The 20477-nt window shown below is 44.3% G+C and overlaps 1 protein-coding gene across 1 annotated transcript in view; it reads left to right on the top strand.

The window, feature by feature from the left end:
• The window catches only part of NRXN1 (neurexin 1), a 2115739-nt gene that overhangs the window by 1944897 nt on the left and 150365 nt on the right, over positions 1–20477 (top strand). The window contains exon 21 of the mRNA XM_030195841.1: positions 3924–4014. Coding sequence (XP_030051701.1) covers positions 3924–4014 — 91 coding nt within the window. The remainder of the gene's footprint in view (positions 1–3923; positions 4015–20477) is intronic.

The following is a 20477-nucleotide window of genomic DNA, read 5'->3' as shown; positions in this document are numbered from 1 at the left end:
TGCATTATCTGCAGTGATAACAGCGACTATGCAGTTGAACCCATGTGTTAACGCTAAAGAGTAGTTCCCACCTCACAATGGGGCCCTTTTACTAAGCCGCGTAAGCCCAACGTGCGCCAAAATGGAGTTACCGTGTGGCTCTTGCACTAATTTCATTTTTGGCACGCGTCCAATATGCGCGTGCAAAAAAATCATTTTTATTTCGGATGCACGTAGGTCATTACCGCCTGGTTACCGCTGAGACTTTACCGCTAGGTCAATAGCTGGCGGTAAGGACTCAGACCCAACATGGACACATGGCAATTTTCATTTTGCCGCATGTCCATTTTGGCAAAAACAAAAAGGCATTTTTTGCAGATGCGCTGGAAAATGATTCTGCGCACGCTCAAAACACGCGCCTACACTACCGCAGGCAACTTTTCAGCGCACTTTAGTAAAAGGATCCCAGTTTTTTTCAGTAAAGAAGCCCTTTTAAGAAGTGTTGATCAAGGTACCTGCAAATGATTGTACCAGCAAGGACTGCTAGTACCTAAGGAATCTGCATTTGATTACTCGCCTTTCCAAAGTGGAGCTCAAGATAACTCACACCAGGCTTATAATCTAAGAAGCTAATGTACTTAAGTGCACAGAATGACAAAAAAGCCACATCATTTGCTAAAAGAGCAAAAGCACACATTAGCAGGACAGTTCTATATCTGGATGTCTACAAATAGCCTATTTTATCTTGCTTTTTGCTTCCATTTTATTTTGTTACTCTACATGTTTTTCTTTCCCCATTTCTCTTTCCTTTCCCAGTTGTTTTCTTTCCTGTCTTCTCATAGTGGAGTCCTTTTACTAAGCTGCGCTAAAAAGGGTCCTGCAGTAGCGGTGAGGGCCCTGCCGCTGGTTAAAAAGGCTGAAAATAGCCATGGCCATGTGATAAAATTGCTCTTACCGCGTGGCCATGCGAGGGGGAGCACTTACCGCCACCCACTGAGGTGGTGGTAAGGGCATCCGCTCTGACCTGGTGGTAACTGGGTAGTTGCGGCACTGTACGACTACTGCCGGATAACCCCATGCCCTATTTTCCCAAGCATAGGAAATAGCGTGCGCTAGGGCTGGAACTACCACAGGTGGTAGCTCCGTATTGCAATGGCGTAGCTACATGGGGCCACAGGTGCTTGGGCCCCCCCCCCCAAATTTCCTCTGGGCCCCTGGTTTTGCTAGCGGGAGTCCCCAACTCCTGCCAGCTGAAGCCTTATCGCCGCGGCCGCGTTGCCTGCCCTGCACTGACTTTCCCTCACATCCGGCATGCTCCTTTAGTGCAAGAGGAAGACAGAGCAGGGCAGGCAACGCGGTTGCGGTGCCGGAGACCAGCGCTGGACAAGGCTTCAGCTGGCAGGAGTTGGGGACCCCTGCCAGACAAGTTATTTGCTGTGGCAGTGGGTGGGGAGCAGCAGAGCGTGGGGGCGGTGAAGCGGGGGGGTGGGGGGCGGAAGACCAAAATGTGCCCCCACCTTGAGCTCTGGCTGCCTCCCACCGTAAGATCTGGCTACGCCCCTGCCATATTGGCGCTGTAGGCCCACGTTGGGCTTTCTGCCACTTTGTAAAAGGTCTCCAGTATATATGATTGTGTTATTTCTTGTTTTAACTGGAGTTGTGTTTCTTATGATTTTATGTTAAATTTTATTAGTTAACCACTTTGACCTCCTTTGAGAAAAGGTCAAATATCTAGTTGTAAAGAAACATAAACATAAATAGGTGCCCAGAGGACAGATGGTAGGATCCAGTTCTGCAAAGGAAAGCAAGTGCCTTTTTTCTTTCGTACAATCCTAGACTAACAGGTGAAATACATGTTTAGAATACAGGTGCGAACAAGCCATACAGCTGATGCAAGTGCTCATACCTAAACATCGGAGATAAATTCTCAAAGTTATGCTTATGTGTGAGTTTCGCCCGTACTCTGCCCAGGCTCTTCCTGTGTATGCTGACCTGTAAAATATGCACTGTGGAGTCCTTTTACCGAGCTGCGGTAAAAAAGGCCCTGCGCTAGTGCCGTTTTACCGCAGCAGGTTAAAAGGCCAAAAAATGGCATGGCCATGCAGGAAGATTTCACTTACCACTTGGCCATGCAGGGGGGAGCACTTAATGCCACCCACTGAGCTAGCGGTAAGGGCTCCTTCTCTAACCCGGTGGTAACCTGATCAGCTGGTGCTAACCCGGCGGTAGCCCGATTACTGTCAGGTTAGTGCAGAGCTGAAAATGACAACACTGTTTTCCCCAGTGTGGGAAATGGTGCGCATCTGGGCTCCGGAACTACTTCTGGCACCCGAGTTGGGTCGACGGTAGCTCCACCAGATTAGTGTGCAGTAAGCCCACCCAACGGTGTACCAAGGGCGTGGCGGTGGGGGGGCGTTCCACGCCGGGTGCACGACGCTAGAGGGGTGCAGAGAGCGGCCATGCCACTGTCGGCTCCGCTGGTTCCCTGCTCCCTCTGCCCCGGAACACCCCTCCAGCGGCATGCGCTAGGGGGGGTGTCATTGTGCCATGGAGGTGTTGTGCTGCACCCGCGGGGGGGGGGGGGGGGGGGGATGCATCGGCGATCTGCCCCGGGTGGCAGCCGACCTAGGATCGTCACTGAGCCCACCTTCGGCTTACCGCCGCTGTGTAAGTTAAGCACATATTTATAGAACAGTGCAATTATTTAGGAAAAAAGTAAGAGCTCTCGTGCAACTCCCAGCACTAATTGGGTAGAGCGCAGTAGTTTGCCCACGCTACCCAATTAGCGCAGGCATGCCTACTGTCCGCCCATGGGCGTGCCTCCCGCACTCAAAAATAAAAAATATATTTTCTAATGCAGAATTAGCCCATGCTGAGCAGGAAACTACTGCGGGATGCCTCAGCACGCCCTTTTAGCAACTGGTAGGCGCATTGTTATAGAATACACTTGGATTACGGCGCGGAACACTGGGTGCGCTATATAGAATCTGGGGCATAATGGGTGTTTTAGCATTTAACGCATGCTAATTTTTAGCGTGCAAAAACACTAGCATGCCTTTGTGAAAAAGGGCTCTTAGTTTTATATATATATTTTTTGTTACATTTGTACCCTGCACTTTCCCACTCATGGCAGGCTCAATGTGGCTTACATGGGGCAATGAAGGGTTAAGTGACTTGCCCAGAGTCACAAGGAGCTGCCTGTGCCTGAAGTAGGAATTGAACTCAGTTCCCCAGGCCCAAAGTCTACCACCCTAACCACTAGGCCACTCCTCCACTGTTGCTATTATTTGAGATTCTACATGGAATGTTGCTATTCCACTAGCAACATTCCATGTAGAAGCCTGCGCAGCCTTCTACATGGAATGTTCCTAGTGGAATAGCAACATTCCATGTAGAATCTCCAATAGTAGCAACATTCCATGTAGAATCTCCAATAGTATCTATTTTATTTTTGTTACATTTGTACCCTGCGCTTTCCCACTCATGGCAGGCTCAATGCGGCTTACATGGGGCAATGGAGGGTTAAGTGACTTGCCCAGAGTCACAAGGAGCTGCCTGTGCCTGAAGTGGGAATCGAACTCAGTTCATCTGCCTCTGTGCATCTCGTCACACGCTGCAAGTATTTATCATTTTAGCAATAAAGTGCACTGCTCTGCAGCTCTGGGTCTCAAACACCAGATTAAATCATTTTCCAAAATTTTGTGCAAAACCCCTTGTGTCACAGTGATTGAACTATGGCTAAGGCCAGTTAATATGATTCTTTTTATGATTGCTTCCAGATACGTAGTGTAATAGGCCTATGCTGAGCTATGACACACAGGGTAATATCTCCGTGCAGTAAGATTACCGTATATTCGAGCTTCCAATGAATGCACACTTTATGATTCTTGTTGGGGCACATTGAATCTCCAGGTCTTTATCTTCTTGTCCTGTTTTCATTGCAGAGTACTGATGACATCCTGGTGGCTTCAGCCGAGTGTCCCAGTGATGACGACGAGGATATTGATCCGTGTGAGCCAAGCTCAGGTGGGTTAGGTTAGTCAATTTTTTTATTACTTTTTTCTTTTTTTTTTTTTTCATTTCATCTATGTTTGTATGTGTTGTGAGCGAGTATTTCTATGTGATTCATATTGTTTTATTATCTCGCAAGAAGTGAATGGAGATTTTGATTCCCATATTTGCCCTGTGTTCAAAGATTTTCTTCTATTTTGTTCCTAAAAGACTTTTATTTCTTTATGTATTTATTAGGGATGGAATGTTGTTTGTAATGAAATGTTATTGTGTGTCGTTAACAACGCAAGCGAGCAGAAAAAAAACATGATATTTTGTGACTCTTTTACTAAAGCTTATTATTACTACTAATAATTTCTATAGTGCTACTAGACGTACACAGCACTGTACACATTATATGCCGGTACTTTTACTGTCCCTAGAGGGCTCACAATCTTAAGTTTGTTTTTTTTTTTTTTTTGGGGGGGGGGGTTTGTACCTGAGGCAATGAAAGGTTAAGCGACTTGTCCAAGGTCACAAGGAACTGCAGTGGGAATTGAACACAGGTTGCCAGGATCAAAGCCCACTGCACTAACCATTAGGATAGAATTAGCGCATGCTAAATGCTAAGAATCTCATTTTATACAAATGGGCCTCTTAGCATTTTTTGGGCCCCTTTTACAAAGCGGCGGTAAGCCCAACACGGGCTTACCACTTGCTAAAAAGGAAGTACCGCCGGGCTACTGCAGCAGCACACGGTACTTCCCACCTCCAGTGTGCCGTCATATCCAGCACTACAAATATATATTGATAGCCTCCTTACACCAGAGAGCAAGGTTCCGCGTTAGGAGTTACGGATCAAGAAAGGGATCTGGGTGTCGTCGTTGATGATACGCTGAAACCTTCTGCTCAGTGTGCTGCTGCGGCTAGGAAAGCGAATAGAATGTTGGGTGTTATTAGGAAGGGTATGGAGTCCAGGTGTGCGGATGTTATAATGCCGTTGTATCGCTCCATGGTGCGACCGCACCTGGAGTATTGTGTTCAGTACTGGTCTCCGTATCTCAAAAAAGATATAGTAGAATTGGAAAAGGTACAGCGAAGGGCGACGAAAATGATAGTGGGGATGGGACGACTTTCCTATGAAGAGAGGCTGAGAAGGCTAGGGCTTTTCAGCTTGGAGAAGAGACGGCTGAGGGGAGATATGATAGAAGTGTATAAAATAATGAGTGGAATGGATCGGGTGGATGTGAAGCGACTGTTCACACTATCCAAAAATACTAGGACTAGAGGGCATGAGTTGAAGCTACAGTGTGGTAAATTTAAAACTAATCGGAGAAAATTTTTCTTCACCCAACGTGTAATTAGACTCTGGAATTCATTGCCGGAGAACGTGGTACGGGCGGTTAGCTTGACGGAGTTTAAAAAGGGGTTAGATAGATTCCTAAAGGACAAGTCCATAGACCGCTATGAAATGGACTTGGAAAAATTCCGCATTTTTAGGTATAACTTGTCTGGAATGTTTTTACGTTTGGGGAGCGTGCCAGGTGCCCTTGACCTGGATTGGCCACTGTCGGTGACAGGATGCTGGGCTAGATGGACCTTTGGTCTTTCCCAGTATGGCACTACTTATGTACTTATAAGTTAACACCACTATAAAGAAGATGTTTTACTGTATGTGAAAACGTAAACGTATAAGACCTTACTTTCCGAAGAATATATTCCGTAACTTGACACAATCAATGTTATTGAGCCACCCAGATTATTGTAATGGAATATATGCAGGTTGTAAATTACAGCTTATGAAAAAAATTCCAGACAGCCCAAAACACAGCTGCCAGACTGATATTTAACAAAAAAAAAAGGTTTGATAGTGCTAAACCTCTTCGTTTGAAACCGCACTGGCTCCCTATCAAGGACCGCGTTACTTTCAAAATTTGCTCTCTGGTCCGCAAGATTATCTACGGTGAGGCCCCAGGATATATGATTGATTTAATAGATCTTCCAGCCAGAAACAGAATCAGTTCATCACGTACTTATCTGAACCTTCACTATCCAAGCTGCATTGGTCTCAGATACAAATCAACCTACGCATCCAATTTTTTTTTATTCAAGTACACAAATGTGGAATGCTTTACCAAAGAGCTTGAAAAAATAAAAGCACGCGACCATCAGGACTTCAAGCGAACTTTAAAGACATACCTGTTTTGCAAGGCCTACCATGTTGATTCTACTTAAATGCCTCATCCCTACAATGCATCTATATAAACATTGCTATGATTATTTCATTTCTACACTCCTGGTCCCTTATTGCATCCATTTACCTCTACCTTACCCGACCCTTTTTATTATTGTACTTGTTTAAAACCCACCGTACTCGGTGTCCACCATTGCGGTATTTTGTAAGCCACATTGAGCCTGCTAATATGTGGGAAAATGCGGGATACAAATTTTTTGTAGCTCTGATGTGTACCCAGCGGTAATCTGCCGGTTACCGCCGGGTTATCGTGGGAGCCCTTACTGCCACCTCAATGGGTGGCGATAAGTGCTCCCCCACCACCACCGAAATGGCCGCGTGGCAAGTGCTTTACTTGCCGCAGGGCCATTTCCTGCAGAAAAGCAAGACCTACCTTTTGCCCACTGCGATAAAAAGGGGCCTCGGTGCGAGTCAAAAACATGTGTCGATGCCAGCGCAGGCCCCTTTTTGCTGCAGTTTGGTAAAAGGGGCCCAGTGTGCACTAATTTCATTTGCACAACGCTGTTCATATAAGGTCTCATAAATAGCAGCACAACATTTTCATCAACAGCAGAGGTAGCCACTTATCTGAGTACTCTACAGGAATCTAATGTCTAACAGAAACCCCTGTTTCAGAAACTCCTTCTTCAGGGACGTGAGGTATCTCTAAGTTCCATGAGAAAGAGCTGAAATGTCTTCTTCCCAGCTGCAGTAGATTCAAACATGCGTGCAAACCAGCCACCCTAAAATATATACAAACTTCCGCCAGGACTCACTTTATTCAGGCATTTTCCCAGTTAGCAAACTGAAAACAGCCACTAACCAGGTAATATCCTGACTCCGCCTTGATTGTGTGCCCCTGAACTGCCCCCAGATCCACCCCTGCATGGCCGCGGCACTACCTACATAGTGCTGCAGTGGGCTGCACTGATATTCAGCGGCACTGTCCGTTTACTTGTCACTGAATATTAGCGGCAGAAGCTGCCAGCAAGATTTAACCGGAGTGGAACTTTCCTATCTAGTTAACTCCTGCTGAATACCTACCTCATTATTTACATTTAACAAGAAAATATGTATTTATTTATTTGTAGCATTCGTATCCCACATTTTCCCACCTATTTGCAGGTTCAATGTGGCTTACATTGTTCCGTAATGGTGATCACCAATACGGAAAAGAGAAATACATAATAGAATGGAGGTAATAGAGTAGGTTAGGTAGTCAGATAAAGAAAGTTCATTTTCATAATAAGTAATAAAGGGTATGTATTAAACTTCAATCGTAATAGATTAGCTTGAACTATCAGGAATAAAGAGTTACGATTTGTGTAATTCTGGTTTAAATTGTGTTACTGGTAGTTAGGATGGATCTTTGTGGTATGCCTTGGAATAGGTTGGTTTTCAGTAATTTTCGGAAATTATTTATGTCGTGTGTTGTTTTTATGGATTTTGGTAATTCATTCCATATTTGAATGCCTATATAGGAGAAACTGGATGCATATGTTGATTGTATTTTAGCACCTTGTAACTAGGGTACTGGAGATTCAGGAACGTACGTGATATTCTAGTAGAATTCCTGGTTGGTAGGTCTATCAGGCTTGGCATATACCCCGGAGCTTCACCATGCATGATCTTATGAACCATATGTTCATAAATATAAATATGTTTTGGGATGGAAGAGAATGTTTCATACATAATGTTATGTATTCTTATCCATATCCATAGTAACATAGTAAATGACGGCAGATAAAGACCTGTACAGTCCATCCACTCTGCCCAACAAGATATACTCATTTTACGTGGAGGGGCATAATCGAACGCGAACGCCCATCTCCATGGGCGTCTGTCTCCGAGAACGGGTATGTGAAGGGGTGGGACAAACCGTATTTTCAGAAAAAATGGGCGTCCATCTTTTTTCCGATAATACGGTTTGTGCCAGCCAAATGCATCGGATTTATGTGGATTTGAGCTGGGCGGTTTTGTTTTTCAACGATAATGTAAACTGAAGGCGTCCAGCTCAAAAACGAAGAAATCCAAGGCATTGGGTCGTGGGAGGGGCCAAGATTCGTAGTGCATTGGTCCCCCTCACATGCCAGGACACCAACCGAGCACCCTAGGGGGCACTTGTAACAATTTTAAAAAGTTAACTACCTTTGAAGTCCATAGCTCCCTTCCCTTGGGTGCTGAGCCCCCCAAATCCCCCCCCAAACCCACTGCCCACAACTCTACATCATTACCATAGCGCTTATGGCTGAAGGGGGGCACCTAGATGTGGGTACAGTGGGTTTTGGGGGCGTTTTGGAGGGCTCCCATTTACCACCACAAGTGTAACAGGTAGGGGGGGATGGGCCTGGGTCTGCCTGCCTGAAGTGCATGCACCCACTAAAACTGCTCCAGGGACCTGCACACTGCTGTGATGGAGCTGAGTATGACATTTGAGACTGGCATACAGGCTGGAAGAAAAAGTTTTTAAAGTTGTTTTTTTTTTGGGTGGGAGGGGGTTAGTGACCACTGGGGGAGTGAGGGGTGGTCATCCCCGATTCCCTCGGGTGGGCATCTGGTCATTTATGGCACTTTTTTGGGACTTGTTCTTGGAAAAAAAAGGGTCCAAAAAAGTGACCCAAATTCGCGCTAAAAACGCCTTTCTTTTTTCGATTATCGGCTGAGGACACCCATCTCTCCTCGGCCGATAAACACGCCCCAGTCCCGCCTTCACCACGCCTCTGACACGCCCCCGTCAACTTTGGCCGTTTCCGCAACGGAGTACAGTTGAAGACGCCCAAAATGGGCATTCGATTATACCGATTTGTTCGCCCACGGGAGAAAGACGCCCATCTCCCGATTTGGGTCGAAATATGGGCGTCTTTCTCTTTTGAAAATAAGGCAAATAGTATGTGATACTTTATATGTATACCCGAGTTTGATTTGTCCTTGCCTTTCTCAGGGCACAGACCGTAGAAGTCTGCCCAGTACTGTTCTTGTACTAAGTTCTGAAGCTAATGTCAAAGCCCCTTAAAATTATTAAATATATTCTAAAATACACCTTTCAGAAAAAACCTGTGAAGACACAGCTTATTGGCTAGGTTGCATTAGGTATTAATGAAGTGGATAGCACATGCTAACAGTTAATATAAACAGCAACTAAAGTAACTGATTGGTGCGTGCAACTCAATTGTTTAACAAGCTAATCAGCACTGATAATTAGCTGCTAACAAGCACTAATTGGCACTAATTAGAAGTAATTAGAATTTACACACGCAACTTTCTAAGCATTTTCTGTAAAGTGGTGCATGTAAATTCTACTGCGCAGATCACAAAAGGGGCATGGCCATGGGAGGGAAAGGGAAACAGGACTTGATATACCGCCTTTCTGTGGTATTTTGCAACTACATTCAAAGCGGTTTACATATATACAAGCACTTATTTTGTACGAGGGGCATGGGCGAGTCATAAGCATTCCAAAAAAGAATACGCACCATTAAAGAATATGCCCGATTCATGCCTAAATAAGACATGGGCACTTATACCAGGTTTTAGATGGTGTAAATGGCTGCGCCTAAATTTTAGTTGCGGTTTATAGAATACCTCTAAGTGCGAGTTTTTTCAGTGCCGTTTTTTTTTTTTTGCACCATATTAGAATCTGGCCCTAACTTTCTAATGTGGAAACAGGCAGTCAAATTGCAGCTACTGCAAAATCTTTTCGCAGTTAATTAATTAAATCCCTGCACGAAGGTGGCAGAGGGGATTTTAAGAAGTGTGAAAAAGCACTGCTGGATTAGCCTATCATCATAATTCAAACAAGATTAGGTCAAATACAATGGACAAAGAAGGGATATAACTGAAGATGGATTTTGAACCTATGGAGATTCAGTAAGAAGAGCAACTAGAAAGCTTTAATTGTCTTAACATTGGCATTCACATCAATCATGTGCTATCTTTCAAACTCAAACATCAACGTTAAATAAATCCAATACAATAAAATTTGAGGCAAACATTATTGGCTGCAGCTTCTGAATGATAAACTCAGAACAAATTCTGTTCCCAGAGCGGCCATTTCCCCTGCCTGAGAAACAGCTAATCTGATCCATGTATAGTATTAACAAAATATATAAGCAGGGCCTGTGCTGATGCAGAGCCTTGCCCAACTCATGGTGATGTCATACACATGCTGATATTATATCCATATTCCCGTACTTCCTCATTTTTCTTTTTCACAAGCCACATCTGGATCAATTAAAAAAAAACAAAACTTTTCCCACTCATGGCTATGACTCCCCCCGCCCCCATTCCATCCTGGAGCCCACCCAAATACATTCCCTAACAAATAAAACTCCTGAGAAAAAAAAAAGTAGTGGAGAGGGAAAAAAAAATTTCAAGAAAATGCCAACCAGACTTTCCTCCCTCTTGAATATGTAAAGCCCACTAAATTCCCTCACATCAAAACCCACCCTTCAGCCTTAACCACCCTCTATCCAATCCCTTAGCCCCCACCCGACTCAAATACACACTCCCTCATTTAAATTGTTACCTTCCGTACAACAAACCACCCACTTTCCTACCCTTCACCCATCCAGCCCCTCCCTCTACCCTAGACTGTCCTTAGCTTTGATTTTGCTCATCCAACGTTATAAAAGCCAAGGTTCCTTTATCTGTTGACATGTAACCATGTTATTATATTACTAGCCGTTAAGCCCGTAACAACGGGCTAGTTTTTTGTTTTCCTATGGCCTCCCCCCCCCCCCCCCCCACCAACCCTGCTCTCTCCCCTGCCTCCCCCCCCCCAGCATCTGTTTCCCCTCAGTTCCGCCCCATCCTTCCCTCCCTGCTCCCTCCTCCTCCGATTTCCACTCCCATGTCCAAGCCCTCCTCCCTATTGGCTGTACTGCTGGTGGAGGTGGGGCTTGGACTTCTACACTTTCAGCATTCCGACTCCCTGCGCATTTGCAGGTGAGTCGGTCACTTGCCGTTTATATGTTTGATATATCACTATAGGCCTGATACAGTAAGCTTTTCCTACAGAAAAACTTATGGAAAAAAAAGACTTCAGGCCCTATCAGGGCACCCTTAAGTAGATAAACTTGAATGGCTTCCCTGACGCAAAAGAAGCAAAACATGTGTAAGGCTGTTCCCTTGTGTGATTGAGAAATTACTTCCGCTATTAAGCTAAGTTAAAGTTTCTGAAAATTGAACATTGATTGGGATATTGAATATCTTGATTTGGAATAATGTTAAAATGATGCTAAAAATGGACCCATGAAGACTTTTTACTAAGGTGCGTAGGCGCCTACGTGCGTACAATGCGCGTCAGATTATTAGAACTACCGCCTGGCTACCGTGGGCCCGGGCAGTAATTCTAATTTTTACTCACGTCTGATATGCGCCACCACCCATTGGTGGTAAGGGCTCCCACGGTAACCGGCAATATCTAGGCAATGCACAGCAAGCCGGTACTACCGCCGGCAGCCATGTTGGGCTGGCGGTAGTTCTGGGATGGCATGCTGTAAGCCTGTGTTGGGCTACCGACGGGCCCCTAAGTGTTTCAGCTTACACTGAAAATATATAAATGATCAAACTCCAATTCACTTCAAGTAGACGGAGCAGAGAGTTTTGATCCACAAAAGATAAAAACTGTCTCCAGAGAAACAGAACCCAGTCTTATGGCAAAACACAGCAATTACTGAATGGCACATAAGATTGTTTTTCAGGTACAAGTTCAGTCCTGCAAGAGACAGCCGTGGCTTTGTTATTCACAATGAAACAGGTTGTGTCACGAAACAAAAAGGTCTCTGATAGTACGTTTCCAGGATATGTAATGTTCATTTAACTCCGTGCCCACTGTGTATGATTGCATTTCATGGCCTTCTTCATTAGAAGTGCCTCTGCCTCAGAGGAGATTGAGGATTTCCAGTGGTCGAAGCTTAGGGGTCTTTCGTCAATCAAAGCTTGGCTCAAGCACCAATTTGCAGCAGAATCCAAACTATTATAAATGGCATGAATCCTCAGTTGGAACGCAGCCATCTAAATGTATTTCAAATACGACCATGTCCAATTTTATCATTTATGTTATTATAAATTCTGACCTAGACCTTGATAGCTCAAAAAGCCAAAATACAATTTAGCAGTAAGAATACTGATGGCAGTTAATAAAAACATACAATCTGTTTAATTTTTATGGGTTCACCTTTTGAAGAAGAAGTATTATGAATCTATGTATGCAAATTTGCTGTTTGTAACAAATAAAATGAAAGTCATACCTGTGTAGATTTTAGCTGGACTCCAGGAAACATTTCTCTCTGGGACTTAAATGAACACAATATGAGCTTTGCAGATTTTCCTGCTTCGTTCCAGCTCTTGTATGTAACATTTTCTCTTGTATTTCTGTTCCTCTTTGTCATTTCTAGCATTACAGGTACATAGTAACACATTTTTATGAAAGAGCCTAAGAGGGGAAGTTATCAACATGGGCTACCGTTAAGACATGTTATTTTACTGTTAACCCCAGTTAACTCATTGCATAAAATGGCACCTGAGCTACAATACCATGAGTTAGTAGCCAAATAACACATCTTAACAATAGCCCATGTTGATAACTATGGGATCCACTTTGCCTCAGCTGGAAAATGGACGATTTTCCGTTTTCCAATGTAATGGCCATGCGCTAATGTTGTCGTTAGTGCACAGCCATTAACAAAAATTAGCATGTGATCTGTTCACGCTTTCCAAAAATACTAGGACTGCATGCGATGAAGCAACAATGTAATAAATTTAAAACGAATCGGAGGAAAATCTTTCTTCACTCAACGTGCAATTAAACTCTGGAATTCGTTGCCAGAGAATGTGGTAAAGGCGGTTAGCTTAGCGGAGTTTTAAAAAGGTTTGGACAGCTTCCTAAAGGAAAAGTCCATAGACCGACTTGGGGAAAATCCACTATTTCTGGGATAAGCAGTATAAAATGTTTTGTACATTTTTGGGATCTTGCCTGGTTATTTGTGACCTGGATTGGCCACTGTTGGAAACAGGATGCTGGGCTTGATGGACCTTTGGTCTTTCTCAGTATGGCAATACTTATGTACTTATCTCTTACCGACACCTATTTTGTAGGTGGTAAATATTCACATGCTAATCCTGCACTAATGAGTTAGCGTGTGGTAATGTAGCTGCAGTGATTAGCACAGACAGGCCAACTCTCTGCCATCAAATACCCCCCCCCCCCCCCCGGTGAAAAAATATATTTAATTTTTTAGAACGCCGGTAGAATGCGCACATATTAAAAGTACCTCAGGACAGAGAGACATGACATTATGCTTCAAGATGGCTGGGAGAGCTTGAGGCTCCGCATGCCCCCTCACTGTTTTGGCATTTAATTCCAGCTTAATCGGGGGTTCTGGTGGCGTGTTTGTCTCATACTTCCTGTGTGACTGACCCTCCACGGTGGTTTGGGGTGCGATACAGCAACAGCCGCACAGATTGCTAGAAGAGTTTGCATACTGCTCACAGCCCTCCACCACCAAGATGGTGTCGCAGAATGACTCCTCCGACTATACAGCGAAACAGCTTGCAGTGGCAAAACAATCAAATGCCAGGGGTGAGTCGGTGGAGCCATTCTCAGAGTTTCATGAACTGTTGCAAGAAATCCAGACGTTAAAGGGGTCCGGGAGGAGCTGTCTGCTCTAGCGGCGGATTTGCAAGAGAAGATCTTGAAGCTGCGTGGAAGAATCTGAAACTCACATTGACGAGCAAGAAGAGGCCTTGATGTATCTGAAGACTTCTCTTATAGAACATCACCTCACACATTCCTTCCTGATTGATAAAGTGAAGGATTTAGGGAACAGTGGTTGGCGGTTCAATATACGTATTAAGGGTGTGCCCGAATCAGCTAATTATCTTAACTGCAGCTGGTGGTACAGCAAATTGCCAGTATGCTTCTCTCATCTTCGGAGCAGTTGGTGCCACTGGAAACCGTTAAAATAGAGCAGGTGCATAGAGTAGTGGGCCAACCATGGACAAATTTGCCATGAGATGTCATAGCCTGCTTTGTGGATTACAGAGTTAAGGAGTCGGTGCTGGTGCTAAGGCTTGAGGATCTACAGATTTGCAATGGGACTCTCATCCTCGGTGGCAGAGGGCCACCCATGGCAAGGGCCATCTTAATAGACAGCATTTGGGAGCTCAACTACTGAAATGGATGCTACCTCACTTTTTATATTTTTGCTTGGCAGGTGTTCTTTCGTGGGTGTAGATGGGCTACCTTTGTTATTACTTTTTTGGCCATATAGCTGGGAGCTCTGTTGCATTTTCTTTTCCTGCTGGCTTAATAGCTATTGATTGCATTTTCCTTGTATAAGTGTTGTGGGTCATGTACCTTGACGGCCACTCTCTCCTTTGTGATAAAGGCCCCCTAGAGTGGTTGGAGGGTTCTCTATCAACTAAAAAGAGATGGTGGAATGGGGGTTCCCTATTTTGAGCTTTATCTTGTTGTAGCCCGTCTCCAACCATAGCAATCTGGCAGCAGGTGGGCTCTAAGCTGTGGCTACATAATGAGTAACACCTGATGGGGGATACTCCACTCTAGGCCCTTCCTTGGCTTCTCTGACCCCACTACGCCAGATAGTGGCCCAATTTGGGTGGCTTGATTTGTACTCCCTTGGAGGCCTGGATTAGGCTCAAGCTCAAATATTTCCTGATCAACAGTGACATTTGCACACACCTAGTTTATATAGTACTGGGTTTGCCCCAGGGGGAGTGATTCTACTTATCAGCGTTGAACCACATCGTCACTTTGTACATTGGGATACCTATGGGAGAAGGGGAGAACGCCTCTCTTTTTGGACTTACAAGATGAATTTGGGTTGCCTGACCGGGATGCTTTTCAGTATGACCAGTTGAAGGATTTTATCTATCGTAGAGCCAAAAGCAGTGGTGTGCTGGTAAACTTTTAACAACAGGCTCTCTCCCGAGGTCCACATTGGCGCGCCCCCCCCCCCCATCCACTTCTGCACCCCCCCCAAAAAAATTGCAGAGCTGGCTATAGCTGGGGGGGGGGGGGCAATTCATTACTCTCTCCAGGAAAAAAAAATTAATGATCCCAGGTTCCAATCTAATTCATGTTTAATATGGGATAAAATGCCATAAATAAGTAAATAAATATAAACTTTTAACGTTCAGCCACCTGATTCTCAAAGTGGACATATTCCAAACACTATATGAAAATAAAATTATTTTTTTCTAACTTTGTTGTCTGGTGACTTTGTTTCTCGATCATGCTGGCCCAGTATCTGATTCTGCTGCTCTCTATCTGTTCCCTTGACTCCCGTTTCCAGGGCTTCCTTTCCATTTATTTCTTTTCTTTCCTCCTTTCTTCTTTCATTTCTGGTCCTCCCGCAGACTTGACTGTACAGTGGATCCAGCTTCTGCCTATTTTCTCCATCCATGTGCAGCTTCTCTCCTCACTTCCTTTTCCTTCATCTAATCTCCTTCCTCTATCTTCCCTCCATGTCCAGCATTTCTTCTCTCTCCCTTCCCTCCCCTCCATCCATGTCCAGAATTTCTCTTGCCCCCATACCCAACCATGTCCTGAAACTCTCCTCTCTCCCCTGCCCCTCTCTATCCATCCATACCCAGCAATTCTCTTCTCTCCCCTGCCCCCTACCCATCCATGCCCAGCAATTCTCTTCTCTCCCCTGCCCCCTCTATCCATTCATGCCCAGCAATTCTCTTCTCTCCCCTGCCCTCCATGCCCAGCAATTGTCTTCTCTTCCCTGCTCCCTCTACCCATCTATGCCCAGCAACTGTCTTCTCTCCCCTGCCCCCTCTACCCATCCATGCCCAGCAATTGTCTTCTCTCCCCTGCCCCCCCTCTACCCATCCATGCCCAGCAATTGTCTTCTCTCTCCCCTGCCCCCTTCTACCCATCCATGCCCACATAGGCGCCTGGTATAAGAGGCTTGGACAGGCTAAGCCTCCCCTGCTGTGCTCTGAGGGGTTTAAATTGTTGATTTACCTCCATCCTCACAGCAGGAGCTGCAGTGAAAGCCCTCTAGCCTTGTCCAGTTGTAGAAATTGGTTTATGGTTTGTTTACCTTACTGCTGGGAGAGGGGGGGGGGGGGGGTTGGCTGGAGGTGTCCTGGTTGCCAGGGAGATTATTTAAGGAGGATGACTTCCTGACCTGCACTGAGGACAGATAGCAGCAGAATCATACTGGGCCAGCATGATCAGAAAAAACTCACCAGACAAAAAGGTAGAAAAGATCATTTATTTTCATTATATTGTTTGAAATATGTCCACTTTGAGAATCAGGTGCTCAACATTAAAAGTTTATATTTATTTTCTTATTTATGGCATTTTACTCCCACATTAAACATGAATTAGGGTGTTTTGTGGCTCTACATGAGAATTGTGATGATATGATCCCTTGTTTCATATTGTTGACGGTCTGCATTTTCCGTATGGGTGGTATAGTTGGTGTATTAGGTTCTGCCCAGTGTAATATTTATGGTACGGTAAGGTTCTGAGTGTGTTTTTTTGCACAAAGTTGTGCATAGTGTTTTGCAGTTGAGCGATTGTGCTTAGAAATATGCTTGTGAGCAACCACTTTATTCTTTGACATATGATACATATCTAATATCTAAATTTAATAAAAGGCATTAATTGTGATTATTTTATTTTTATTTATGTATTTTTTCTCTGTGTTATCAGACAATTATGTATATAAGCTCCACCCCTGGCTTCTCCCCTAACCCCGCCCCCTTTAGCCTCCCCAAACAGTTGGGCCACCGACCGCCTATGCATGCCCAGCAATTGTCTTCTCTCCCATGCCCCCCTCTACCCATCCATGCCCAGCAATTCTCCTCCCTCCCCTGCCCTCCCATCCCATCAATGTCCAACGATTTTCTGTTGCCCCCACCCTCCCCTCCCATCCATCTTTTTTTATTACCTCCATTGAAGCGCCGCGTTATTTAAAGCCCTGCTGCCCGTCTCTAGCCTTCCCTGTTTGCTTCTGATGAGTTTGTGCCCTTAGTCACACCTTCTGACGTCAGGAAGGCTTCTGCTGGCAGAGATTAGGGACGCCCGCCAGCCAAGGTATGTGTTGTGGCAGGGGGGTGGAGAGCAGTAGGAAGGCAGGGCAAAATGTGCCCTCCTACTTTGGGCACCTGCTAGTAAGGGGGGGAAAGGGAAATGGGACTTGATATACCGCCTTTCTGAGGTTCTTTGCAACACATTCAAAGCGGTTTACATATATTCAGGTACTTATTTGTACCAGGGCAATGGAGGGTTAAGTGACTTGCCCAGAGTCACAAGGAGCAGCAGTGGAACAAACCCAGTTCGCCAGGATTAAGTCCACTGCACTAACCACTAGGCTATTCCTCCACTAGCAACATTCCATGTAGAACCTGCCCTTGCAGATCACCAATGCGACCGCACAGGCTTCTGTTTCTGTGAGTCTGACGTCCTGCACATATGTGCAGGACGTCAGGACTCACAGAAACAGAAGCCTGCACAGCTGCATTGCTGATCTGCAAGGGCAGGCTTCTACGTGGAGTATTGCTAGTGGAATAGCAACATTAACATTCCATGTAGAATCTCCAGTAGTAGCAACAGAATCTCAATAGTAGCAACATTCCATGTAGAATCTCAAATAGGAAAGGGAAATGGGACTTGATATATCACCTTTCTGAGGTTTTTGCAACTACATTCAAGGCAGTTTTACATATATTCAGGTACTTATTTGTACCAGGGGCAATGGAGGGTGAGTGACTTACCCAGAGTCACAAAGAGCTGCAGTGGGATCGAACTCAGTTCCCCAGGATCAAAGTCCACTGCACTAACCACTAGGCTACTCCTCCACAACTAGCAACTAGTGTAGATTAACAAAAAGGCTCCTAAGTATACAACAGGTGTTTAAATTCAGATGACCTGTTATTGAAATGAGGGGGAGAATGTATTAATAAACCACTGAGTTGTACCAGTCACTCAACCCTAATTGTCTTCTCCCCTACCTCAAATGCTCCACAGTGAAAGTCAGGATACTGGGATAGATAGATCTGTGATTTGATTCAGTATGGCAGTTCTTATGGGTCACAATTTTAGACCATTCTTTGGTGTATTGCTACTTTAAAGGATCACTGGGATGGCCCATTGCCGTAATTTCTGTGTTGTGCATGACCATGTAGAAGAGCTGGGTTTTTATTTAACTTGCTTCTGCTTCATGGGACGTCTGGGTGCAGGACATGCTGGGTATAGTGCTCATAACTGCTAGGGGAGGGAGTCTCAGCCATTGCCCAATGGTAATACCCAGTGGTCACACTCTAGGTGTATGCGTATTAAGTTGAGTAAAGACTTGTGGCCTGTGGGTTTGCAAAGACTGACACTGTATAACGAACTAGATGAGGTGCTATTATAAAAATGTATAAACCCTGGCTAATTGTGCATGAAGGAACATGGTGTGCTAAAGTCGATAGATACAATTCATCCAGAAGTCCAATTGAGCAACAGTGAAGAGTGCTGCCTCTACTTATTTTCCTGTGAAAATTAATAGAAAACCCACGCACATATATTGAACTTACAGGAACAAATGCATAAATAAAAGGTTACATTGATTTTGGAACTTGATAGTGCCAGTCATTAAGGTTTCTGCCTTAGCTACTGAGTATTTGGAAACACTTGCTAGGCTGCCAGGCCTCAAATTAAAATTGAGGTGGCAGACTAGTGGGTAGGGCTGGGGAGAAAGTTTATGAACAACTTAAAAACTAAAAGTGGACGAAGCCTCGGGGCCAGATGAGATACGTCCCAGATTATTAAACAAATAGAAAATCCTGCTGGGCCCTCTTGAAAGATTTATTTAATAGATGCTTGGAGATGGGGAAAGGTTCCAAAGGATTGGAGGCAAAAAGATAAGGTTTCCCTCTCTTTACAAAACTGGTGACAGAGAAGGAATAGGAAACTACAGGCCAGTACGCCTCATTCTAGTGGATGGAAAACTTTTGGAGATGCTGCTGAAGGAAATGATAGTGAAGAATCCATGACTTGCAAGATCTGAGACAACTTTGACATTGCTAAAGGAGAATTGTGCTGATTGTTTTCTTTGACTGGATGACCAGAGAACTAGATCGAAGATGCATGCTAAATGTAGTCTACTTGGATTTCAGCAAAGCCTTTGAGGCTCATGAAAAAGCAGAGTTGGCTGAAGTTAGAACCCAAAGTAGAGAACTGGATTGGGAACTAGTTGGCTGACAGCAGAAAATGGTGGTAATGAAAACAGGTCTTAGAGGGATGTAATCTGCATGGAGCAGCAGGCACATTTCTGGTCGCAAATGGTGTTAGTCACAAATGGTGTTAATTACCATTTATCTGGAGGCTGATCCATGCTCAATAAAGTTGTATGTATTTGTCAGTGAAATAGTTGGCCCACGTCTTTTATACGATGGGCATTACAGAAAGAAAAAAAAGTATTTACTAACCACTGGACTTGAATGGAAAAGTGGATGTGGATAGGTGACTCAGTTATAGGATAAGTGCTTTAACAGCAGTCTTGGTTACGTGAAAAGATGGCATTGTTCAGAGACTTGTACAGTTCATATGACCTTATAACTTAATGCTGGAAAAGAATCTTAAGTAGAGGAGTGTGGTAGCCGTGTTAGTCCACTCTTAAGGTTATCAATAGAAATCAAACAAAATAAAACATGGAAAAGAAAATAAGATGACACCTTTTTATTAGACATAACTTAATACATTTCTTGATTAGCTTTCAAAGGTTGCCCTTCTTCGTCAGATCGGAAATAAGCAAATGTGCTAGCTGACAGTGTATATAAGTGAAAACATTCAAGCATTACTATGACAGTCTGAAAGGGTGGGAGGATGGGGGTGGGTAGGAGGTATGCATGGGGACATCAAAGCATATCATTGATATTCTAACAGGATGGGTGTGGATAGGTGAGGGGTGGGTTGATCAACAGAGACATACAGCTTTATGGTTTATAATGGGCTAGGAACCCCAGGTCCTTGTTAAGTCCTTTCTGTTGGGAAAAGAATCTGAAAGTTAGCAGCTGTAAAGTACTGTTTCTGTTGTGACTTCTGAGGCCAATTAGACATAGTATAAGGATGGATATAGTGATGCATTGTGTTGTAAGTTAATTTCACATAGCATTGTATGATTAAGCTATACTTCAGCCAAATTGTTGGACAGTTCTTCATCTGCTGTTATTTATTATATACTTTGTCACTAATTATATTTAGTTCACTATTAATATACCAGTGACAGACACTTATCTTATTTTTACT

Source organism: Microcaecilia unicolor, chromosome 3 (genome assembly GCF_901765095.1).
Source record: "Microcaecilia unicolor chromosome 3, aMicUni1.1, whole genome shotgun sequence".
Lineage (NCBI taxonomy): Eukaryota > Metazoa > Chordata > Amphibia > Gymnophiona > Siphonopidae > Microcaecilia > Microcaecilia unicolor.
The sequence above is the reverse complement of the archived record's forward strand: the minus strand, read 5'-3'. Positions and strand labels throughout refer to the sequence as shown.